This window comes from Panonychus citri, unplaced genomic scaffold (assembly GCF_014898815.1).
Source record: "Panonychus citri isolate SS breed McGregor unplaced genomic scaffold, ASM1489881v1 Contig00050, whole genome shotgun sequence".
Lineage (NCBI taxonomy): Eukaryota > Metazoa > Arthropoda > Arachnida > Trombidiformes > Tetranychidae > Panonychus > Panonychus citri.
Genome location: NW_026515455.1, coordinates 53,395 through 63,723, shown reverse-complemented (window position 1 = coordinate 63,723; position 10,329 = coordinate 53,395). Strand labels below are relative to the sequence as shown.

The following is a 10,329-nucleotide window of genomic DNA, read 5'->3' as shown; positions in this document are numbered from 1 at the left end:
TTTGAAAAAGGTGCTTCCATCATTCAATCAAGTTTAAAGTCAACCAAAGAGTAGTAAGGTTACCTAAGATAACCGACACTGGAATCCTTAAGACATTCATCACCCAGCAAGGTGTCAAATCTCAGACTAAAGAGGAACAGTCACAAATCACCTCTCAAGTGACTGGACAAATTGGTTGGCGAAGGGAAGGAATCAAATATAGACGGAATGAGCTTTTCCTTGATGTTCTTGAATATGTCAACCTGTTGATGTCCCCGCAGGGACAAGTGTTAAGTGCTCATGTGGCTGGAAAAGTGGTCATGAAGGCTTTTCTATCGGGAATGCCCGAGTGTAAATTTGGAATCAATGACAAACTAATTCTAGAGAGCAAAGGAAAGACAAGCTCAGCTCTGGATGATCCAACTACTCGAGGTGGAAACGTAGGCTATCCAACAAAATCTTCCATCGCAATAGACGATTGTCAATTCCACCAGTGTGTTAAACTGTCCAAATTCGAGTCGGAACATAGTATTAGTTTTATTCCCCCCGATGGTGAATTGATTTGATCAAATCAATCATTTTATCGATGAAACTCCCACCATTTTCTCTCTTTTTCTTCTCTTTTGCCTCCTCTCTTTTTCGAGTGTTAATTGTTATGGAAAACAATTATTTATTATTCCAAGGGTGGATAAATAAATTTATATAATTTAAGTTGCTTGTTGAAAATCAATTGATTCCATTTTATTTTCTTTCTCTCAATCACATTGACTTTCTACTCAATAAACAGAAATTTTAAAAATATCAATTCTCTCGGGTGAACAAGGGAATCACATGATGTCTACAATTATCCAAAAGGAATCATTTACAATTAGAAATTTTCTTCAAACTAAATTAAAGAAAATCAAGAGAAAAAATAATTCAATTAAATTGTTCGCATTCAAATTCACCGCGACTCTCACTTTCTCCTCCTCCTTCAGTCTGTTTACTTTTTTCACATGTTTGAAATTTTGTTTTCTAAAGTTTGAAATCTAAACAACAATTTATCTAATTTTCTGACTAAAGTTTCTTTATGGTACCATTTGTCTAATGGCCGCTGTAACTATTGAGGATAAATGGAAACTTTTACCGGCCTTTCTTGGAATGAAAGGTTTGGTGAAACAACATTTAGATTCTTTCAATCATCTCATCCAAGTTGAAATTAAAAACATTCTCAAAGCAAATGCTGAGGTTCGTTGTGAAAGTGATCCTAACTGGTTTCTTCGCTATGTGGATATAAAAGTGGACACTCCTCGAATTGAAGAAGGATTCAATGTTTCTCGCTCAACAACACCGCACGAATGTCGCCTTCGTGATATTACTTACAGTGCTCCAATTTCGGTGAAAGTGGAATACACAAAAGGCCAACAGAGAATAACTTCATCTGAATATTTGGTGATCGGTAGAATGCCAATCATGGTTGGTTCTAACAATTGTATTTTGAATGGAAAAAGTTATGCTGAGCGAATGGCCCTTAAAGAATGCCCAAATGATCCCGGAGGCTATTTCATCGTCAATGGAAGTGAAAAAGTAATTCTCATCCACGAACAGGTAAAATTCATATTCTTTTATGGCTACAAAAGTAAATCAGTCTAAGCGAATTTTTTTCTCTTTTTTATTGTTTAGCTTTCAAGAAATCGTATTCTTATTGAAGAAGGACCTGTTTGCCAAGTAACAAGTGCCACTGCCGAGAGAAAATCTCGAACTAATCTAGTTATCAACAAGAAAAAACAAATTGTCATGAAACACAACTCATTTACTGATGAAGGTATTCACATATTCATTGTTTTCAAAGCTATGGGATTCTCAAGTGAAAGCGAAATCGTTGAATATATTTGTGGGACTCTCAAGGAAAACAGTGAAGTCGATGTTAACTTCTTGATACCATCTATTGAGGCTTGTCATCGAGCTGAAGTCTGGACATCAACACAAGCACTCCAATATATGGCTAATCGCCTGAAAAACAAATCGATTGGAATAAAAGCTGGTGAAAACCGTCGGTTCTCTTCTATCGATCTCATCAGAGAACTTTTGGCCACGACAATTATCGCTCATGTTCCTGTTTTGAATCTTAATTTCCGCCTAAAAGCCATTTATCTCGCTCAGATGGTTAAAAGACTAATATTAGCCGTTGATAACCCTGAATATATTGATGATCGTGACTATTATGGTAATAAGAGACTTGAACTCGCGGGCTCCTTGATTGGTTTACTTTTTGAAGATCTCCTTAAGCGGTTCAATTCTGAATTGAGAATGATAGCTGATAAAAACATTCCCAAAATCAAAGCTGCACAATTCGACATCACCAAACACATGAGACAAGATCTAATCACCAATGGTTTGATTAACTGTATTGCAACTGGTAACTGGACTTTGAAGAGATTCAAGATGGAGCGAATTGGTGTTAGTCAAGTACTCAGTCGACTCAGTTACATCTCCGCTCTTGGAATGATGACAAGAATCAACTCTCAGTTTGAGAAAACTCGTAAAACATCGGGTCCCAGGTCACTTCAGTGCAGTCAGTGGGGACTAGTTTGTCCTTGTGACACTCCTGAAGGAGAGTCTTGTGGTCTCATTAAGAACTTGGCTCTCATGACTCACATAACTACGGATGTTGATGACAAATCAATCATCGACATTTGTCTTAATTTTTGTGATGTTCAAGATATTAGTTTATGTGAAAATGGTGCTAAAGTTAATCAATATCCGTTGGTATTTGTTAATGGTAACATCATTGGAATTGCAATACAACCAGAAATCCTAGTTAAAACTCTCAGGCAATTGCGTCGTCAGGGTAAAATCTCTGAATTTATCTCCGTGTCTATAAACAAACTACATAATGCGGTTTATATCGCCACTGATGCTGGTAGACTATGTCGTCCATACATCATAGTTAATACTTCATCTGGTCAACCTCGAGTCACCACAGCTCATATTCAGAAACTAAACCGAGGATTAATGGGTTTCTCAGACTTCATCAACGAAGGACTAATTGAATATCTCGATGTAAATGAAGCAAGTGACGCTCACATAGCAATTGAAGTCAAGGAAATAAGATGCAATATTACCACTCATTTAGAGATCGAACCGTTTACACTTCTTGGAGTTTGTGCCGGTTTAATTCCTTTTCCACACAATAACCAATCTCCACGAAATACTTACCAATGTGCTATGGGAAAACAAGCGATGGGAACAATTGGCCTTAATCAAAGAGAGCGCATTGATACGCTTTTGTACCTTCTCGCTTATCCACAAAGACCTGTGGTCAAAACTAAGACTATTGAATTGATACATTTCGATGAAATGCCAGCCGGTCAAAATGCAATAGTCGCCGTGATGTCCTACTCTGGTTTTGATATCGAAGATGCTTCGATAATGAACAAAGCGAGTATTGACAGAGGATATGGTCGGTGTTTCGTTTATCGCAACCAAAAATGTATTTTAAGACGCTATCCAACAATGGACGGTATTTCGGACAGGATTCAAGGGCCCATGGTCGAGGCCGAACCTCCTCATAAGCCCATTTTCCGTCATGCTACTCTTGACAATGATGGTATCGCTGCACCAGGAGAAATTGTTAAAAATCGTCAATTGTTAGTGAATAAACAATCTCCGATTCCAGGTACAGCTATTGATGAAACTGGTACTGGTAAAGTTGGTTCGATGAATTACAGTTTCAAGGATGTGCCAATTACTTACAGGGGAATCGAAGATAGTTGTATTGAGAAAGTCATGATTACTTCAAATACGGAAGAATCTTTTTTGATAAAATTGCTTTTAAGGCAAATGAGAAGACCTGAAGTTGGTGACAAATTCAGTTCTCGTCATGGTCAAAAAGGAGTCATTGGATTAATTGTATCTCAAGAAGATCTACCGTTTAATTGCGAAGGTATTTGTCCGGATATGGTTATGAACCCTCACGGATTTCCATCTCGGATGACTGTCGGGAAATTGAAAGAACTAGTTGCTGGTAAATCAGCGATCATCAAAGGTACTTTACATGATGGAACTGCTTTCGGTGGTACAACTATTCAAGAAATGATCGACATAATGGAGGAGTTTGGTCATAATTATCATGGGAAAGAAGTGATGACCAGTGGAATCACTGGTGAGCCATTAGCAGCTTACATATTCTTTGGTCCAATCTACTACCAAAAACTTAAACACATGGTTTTGGATAAAGTTCATGGTCGCTCTCGTGGACCAAAGGCCGTTCTCACTCGTCAACCGACTGAAGGGAGAGCAAGAGATGGAGGATTACGTCTTGGGGAGATGGAAAGAGATTGTCTCATTGGACATGGCGTTAGTATGTTGCTATTGGAGAGACTCATGTTATCCAGTGATGCCTTTAATGTCGATGTGTGTACAGAATGTGGTCTTCTTGGGTATCAGAAATGGTGCTCATATTGTCAGTCCAGTCGATCCCTCGCTGATATTCAAGTTCCTTATGCATATAAATTACTTTTACAAGAGCTTCAAGCAATGAGTATACAACCGCGACTCAAATTGACACACATGTAATTAAATCTACCGAGCATACAATTGAAATGTTAAATATCTGTGAAATTTATATTTTACTTTTTGTTAATTAATGACAATCATGCAACTCGATGTTGTGGAACTTTTTTAATTTATCGAAAAATAACTCAATGTTTACACAATAAAAGAACAAAAAGTGGACAAGAAAAAAGTCTCTTTAACAATAATAGAAGTTCGATTTTTTCTTTAATTTAGTTTGAAGAAAATTTCTAATTGTAAATGATTCCTTTTGGGTAATTGTAGACATCCTGTGATTCCCTTGTTCACCCGAGAGAATTGATATTTTTTAAATTTGTGTCTATTGAGTAGAAAGTCAATGCGATTGAGAGAAAGAAAATAAAATGGAATCAATTGATTTTCAACAAGCAACTTAAATTATATAAATTTATTTATCTACCCTTGGAATAATAAATAATTGTTTTCCATAACAATTAACACTCGAAAAAGAGAGGAGGCAAAAGAGAAGAAAAAGAGAGAAAATGGTGGGAGTTTCATCGATAAAATGATTGATTTGATCAAATCAATCGGATCTTTTGTGAATCAACATCTCGTTTCGTATAAACCACTTCGGCCAATGTAACGGACCCATTTGATGACATCGTGGTCGGAGTAGTTGAGCTTTGGTTCAAATACTTTCAAATACCGAACCTTGAGGCCAGAAGGAGCGAATGGTACTTCGAAATTCATCGATATCGGAGGTCGATTCCATTTCTTCTTGGTGTCCGTTAATAGTAACTCGATCTCAGCACTTAATTGTGTCTCCTTCATTCCGGCCATTTTCTTGATCTTCCAAACAATCGCGTTATCACTCGCCTTGTATTTCGCTTTTCCTTTCATACAAATCAGTTGACAACCACTTGTGTTCAGGGGCGTTGGTATTTTAACCTCGATCTTTTGCCCGACCACCGCAGGCTTGAAGTTGCTTTTGAGGACCACTTTCACCTCCATCTTGGTTCGGCCTGCTTCTCGGACCAAAGGAATGATTCGGAAGGGGAATGAGATGTCTTTAGTAATTCGGTATCTCATCAATTCAAATTCACCATCGGGGGGAATAAAACTAATACTATGTTCCGACTCGAATTTGGACAGTTTAACACACTGGTGGAATTGACAATCGTCTATTGCGATGGAAGATTTTGTTGGGTAGCCTACGTTTCCACCTCGAGTAGTTGGATCATCCAGAGCTGAGCTTGTCTTTCCTTTGCTCTCTAGAATTAGTTTGTCATTGATTCCAAATTTACACTCGGGCATTCCCGATAGAAAAGCCTTCATGACCACTTTTCCAGCCACATGAGCACTTAACACTTGTCCCTGCGGGGACATCAACAGGTTGACATATTCAAGAACATCAAGGAAAAGCTCATTCCGTCTATATTTGATTCCTTCCCTTCGCCAACCAATTTGTCCAGTCACTTGAGAGGTGATTTGAGACTGTTCCTCTTTAGTCTGAGATTTGACACCTTGTTGGGTGATGAATGTCTTAAGGATTCCAGTGTCGGTGTTTTGAGGGTAACCGAAATCAAGGATTTCATCAAGAAGTTCATAGATGAGAACAAAATTGTTTTTGACATTTTCCTCGCTGATTTTTCCAAAATAACTTTGCATGACCTCGCACATTTTCAGGAGAAACTCAAACACCATTGAAGCATTCAGATTCTGCTTGGTGACGGCGGCCAACCACAGGTTGGATCGTTTGATATGGAAAAACGAGGTTCGGGCGATGTTGGTAACTGGTGATCTCACTTGTTGACGGGCGTGGATAACGTTGACTCTGAAAGCGTCAACAGCATTGCGACCAATGTCATCTCGGTACATGCGACTGATCAGGACTTCGCCCTTGTGGTTATAAATGAACAGTCCACCGATCATTTTGTCCCCGGACTGTCAGTGGAAACGAAATGAGAGAGAAAGGGAAGTGGAGGAAAAGGTAAATACAAGTGATTCAGAGAAAGAGAGAGAGAGAGAGAGAAAGAGAGAGAAAGGACGATTTTCTTGTCTTCTAGTTAGAAGATGAAAAGAAGGAAATTGGTTGGCATTTAAAGATGGACCACTTGTTGATTCTCGGTTTCAATCAGAGAAAGTGACATTGGAACAATTAAAAACAATGAAAACAATTAAGATAAAGGAGGCTTGAACAAGTTGTTACTCTTTGAGTTTCAGTGAAGCTCAAAAGGAGGCGGATCATCAGAGGAAAAGGGACTTTATTCAAATCTCATTCAATCAACAAACTTTTTCATTTTTTATCTTTTACTTAGATAATCAGATTGAATTGGAAACAATTAAACGGTTGATGTTAGATATTTTCACCAACAACCTGTTAGTTATTGATTCTCATATCCTTCACACTTGATTTTCTCATCAAATCTTTTGTTTGGATCAAATTAATTTTAATTCATTAATTGTACTTTAAAACTTCAAATTGTCATGTAGTTAACAAGCCCAACAAATCTTTGGTCATAATGATGAAGTTAACCTTTACGATTATTAGATTGAGAAACACATTATAAATCATCAGTAAATTTTGCATTTGTGCATTTGAGTAACATGAAAATTGTGAATTTAAACTAAATGTACAAAAATACGTGTCATTTGATCAACAATGTAAACACGTAACTCATAATCAACTGCGATAAAACAATCTAAATCTTTGCTTGAGGGAAATTAACGGCCTCGATGAGCCTTTGAAAGCACAAATTGGTCGCTTTTTTGCTGTGGGCACTGATGTTGGCGAAATACAAGAACCCGTGTGATATGTTGGGTACAACATCGAAAGAGACTGGACCTGGAACAAGGGAACGAGAAAGTGAGGGAAATGAGATTAAAGATTCATAGAATCGAATTGAATGAGAACAAACCTTTCCATTTTCTGGTAAATTCAATTGCTTCGTCTAATAAAGGGTCGAATTCACCAACAATTATGTTAAGTGCTACATCGTTTAATGTGGCAAAGTTTTGATAATTTAATGGCGATGCAAATGGATCGGCTGCTATTCGATTGATTGATGCCAATCTCTCTTTGTAATCGGTTTCCTTGTACCACGGAGGCCTCATGGAATGTGGACCTACATCTTGATTCTTGCCGAAAGATTGTTTCTGTTTGATTGCATTACTTTTTTCTTTTCCGTCAATTTTGAGAGGATCGGATGAGTTATTATCGACGAAATAAGCGTCCAAGATACTGAGTAAAACACCAATTGGTAGAAAAGTATCAAAAAATGTCAACAAACGAGATGGAGAGGCACAAGTTTGTAATGAACAGACGGGATAAAACGGAATCAATGCCGAAGGCATTTGAATATTCATCGATCTTCTCAATTCATTTAGAACTAAAGTTAAACTGATACACAGACCACCGCCTGCAGAATCGCCACACAAAATAATTCGCTTCGGATGGAAGCCGATCAGCTCAAGAACTTCGTCAAGTCCACTGGTCACCCAAAGATACAAATCGAGACAATCTTGAAGTCCATTTGGGTACTTGAATTCTGGAGCCAAACGATAATCAACACTAATCAAAGGGACACCGCGGAGCTTTATGGCCCAATCTCTTAAGTAGATCTGTTATCAAATTAGAATTGTAATTAGATTGGTAAATTAAAATCTGAAATTACTTTCAAATAGAAAATGGGATTGGAGCTTGAAGGATTAGAATGTTACATTTTATTCTTAATCAAATTCTATCAAAATAATCCTTCTTCATTCTTCACGAAATAAAGTAATTTGAAAAAATAGCAACTCTATTAAGGTGAGCGATTGGATTGATAAACTAATTGAGTGGGAAATTGTTAATAATCAATTTTTCTCTGTTTGATTTCAACCTGAAATGATTACTGATTAGAGGAAAGAGATGAACATGAGATCCTTGAAATCGTGAATTGGTCAAGCTTGACCAGTGGAATAGAGCGAAAAACATTTAAATCAAACTAATTATTGATCGACCTTGGAAATGTCCTCAGTTGAACAATTGGACTATTGTGATTTGCAAGGTCGAATCTATCGAAGCGATAACAGGACACAACCAATAAAACTGTGAACTATTAAAAGATTGATCGTATCTATAATCTACTTTTAATATCTCAGATACTGATGACTGAAAGCAAAAAGATAATAAAGCTTGAAATTTGGTGTATTGATTGGAAAATCGAATAAGAAACTAAAAATAAAAAGAAATTAACTCTAATCATGTAAAATAATCTCGACTGATTTGATTAGACTTGGAGCAATCATGGTTGGTAGATGTTCAATCGGCAGAGAAATTGAAATAACTTTTTCCCTTTTCTCGAATCTTATCATAATTATCATCGGAGTTGTCACGAAAATTTTCCTATCACTGAATCTCTCCTTGAATTAACTGTTTTTTTCTTGATTAGAAATGAGTGAGAAATCAATTAATAAACTTTGAAACCTCATGAGACTCCGGCGATTGAGCAACAAAACCAGCCCCATGGCAGTGGAAAACCAGAGTAGATGTTGATAAACCACTTTTAGTATCTTGGAGAAGGCGAAAGCGAACAGGTTTATTCAAATTCCATGTATCTTTTAATGAGTCCGACAAGTCGATTAACCCGTTCTCTCCAACAATTTTGGCATATTCTTGTCTTGGTGCGAACATCGTTTTCTTCCGAGAAGGTCGGTTCCCAAAAAGAATCATTGGATAAAGTTTCTTGTAGAAAGCGGCTTCGGAGATACCCCAGACCATACGAACGAAATCGATGGACACGTTGAGGGCATAATCCGCGAATAAACGAGAAGTACTGGCCCGTGAAAAGAGTCGATACATGTCACAGAAATTGACGGACTTGTAGGCGACCAATGAAATATAATTACCAAGAATGGATCGGATTGAAGGGCACAACCAGAAATTGTGGTTACGAGCATAAAACGAATGCATCAAAGGCTCAAAGGAAAAAGCGAATTGGATGAATTCTGGATCTGGTGACCACATTAAACTATTGTTTTCAAATACTTTACGATCATCGAGATGACCCAACATGTTAGCAAAAACTTCAGCGATTTTGACTAAATGAGGAGACACACCACCGAATGATTTCATTTTCATATCATCATAAGCTAATTTCGAAAAGCTTTCCATCAATTTGATCAGTGTGCGAAATCCATTCGCATTTAATTTATCATGAAGATCATAATTTGGTGCATGGATGTCATAAACCATGAGTGATTTACGAATTTTCTCCAAGTTTTCTGAGAATGTTGGTTCAATAGCATTCGATGCTATATCCATGATAAGAAGTTTACTCCTTTCATTATTCATGGTTCCAATTTGAGTTGAGTAATTAAATTTGTGTCGAGAGAATAGATTTTGTTGACAATAAGCAGATAAAGATCGGAACTGCCGATTAAAACGCTGAGAAACTAAACACTTTGATCGTTGATCGTTAAATCTTATCACAGAGAACAACTTGTTAGTTTTGATTAACTTGAAACAATAAACTGATTGAATCATAACATGTTGATAATTACAACTGAATCCGAATTCGTCATGTGAATACGTAAGCAGAAATACTAATAAGAAAGTAAATTAAAGTAGTTAAAGTGGTTAAAAAATCGCCATTAACATTGAATAATTTACATAAGTACAAGAGAAAAACAAAATGAACAAATCAAATTATGATGGAGCAAGTCAAGAATCATTGTTAATAGAATCAATCATAACGGTTAATCAAAGTCTACTGCAGGTGAATGAAACTCATTCAATGAATCAAGACAATTAAAAACCAGAAATACAAGAGAGAATCAGCTGATCTTCGTAGTTGC

The 10,329-nt window shown here is 37.0% G+C and overlaps 4 protein-coding genes across 4 annotated transcripts; 2 read left to right on the top strand and 2 right to left on the bottom strand.

Moving 5' to 3' along the window:
* Positions 1 to 5: 5 nt before the first annotated feature.
* On the top strand, positions 6 to 694 carry LOC128385663 (AP-2 complex subunit mu-like; the record flags this gene model as incomplete). Its single annotated transcript, XM_053344549.1, has 1 exon — positions 6 to 694. A coding segment is annotated over one exon (540 nt), but the record flags the coding sequence as incomplete, so codon positions are not given.
* A 292-nt stretch (positions 695 to 986) lies between these two features.
* Positions 987 to 4,727, top strand: LOC128385799 (DNA-directed RNA polymerase III subunit RPC2-like). The gene is made up of 2 exons (XM_053344720.1): positions 987 to 1,566; positions 1,642 to 4,727. The coding sequence occupies exons 1-2, from the start codon at positions 1,066 to 1,068 to the stop codon at positions 4,534 to 4,536; spliced, it is 3,396 nt and encodes a 1,131-aa protein (XP_053200695.1). The 5' UTR covers positions 987 to 1,065; the 3' UTR covers positions 4,537 to 4,727.
* A 182-nt stretch (positions 4,728 to 4,909) lies between these two features.
* Positions 4,910 to 6,722, bottom strand: LOC128385803 (AP-2 complex subunit mu). The gene has a single exon (XM_053344723.1). It carries the CDS (start codon positions 6,421 to 6,423, stop codon positions 5,095 to 5,097), a length of 1,329 nt encoding a protein of 442 aa, XP_053200698.1. The 5' UTR covers positions 6,424 to 6,722; the 3' UTR covers positions 4,910 to 5,094.
* A 195-nt stretch (positions 6,723 to 6,917) lies between these two features.
* LOC128385801 (hormone-sensitive lipase-like) lies at positions 6,918 to 10,284 on the bottom strand. The gene is made up of 3 exons (XM_053344721.1): positions 8,960 to 10,284; positions 7,410 to 8,112; positions 6,918 to 7,336 (listed from the first exon to the last, which is right to left on the bottom strand). Exons 1-3 carry the CDS (start codon positions 10,016 to 10,018, stop codon positions 7,194 to 7,196), a joined length of 1,905 nt encoding a protein of 634 aa, XP_053200696.1. The 5' UTR covers positions 10,019 to 10,284; the 3' UTR covers positions 6,918 to 7,193.
* Between the last annotated feature and the right edge of the window lie 45 nt (positions 10,285 to 10,329).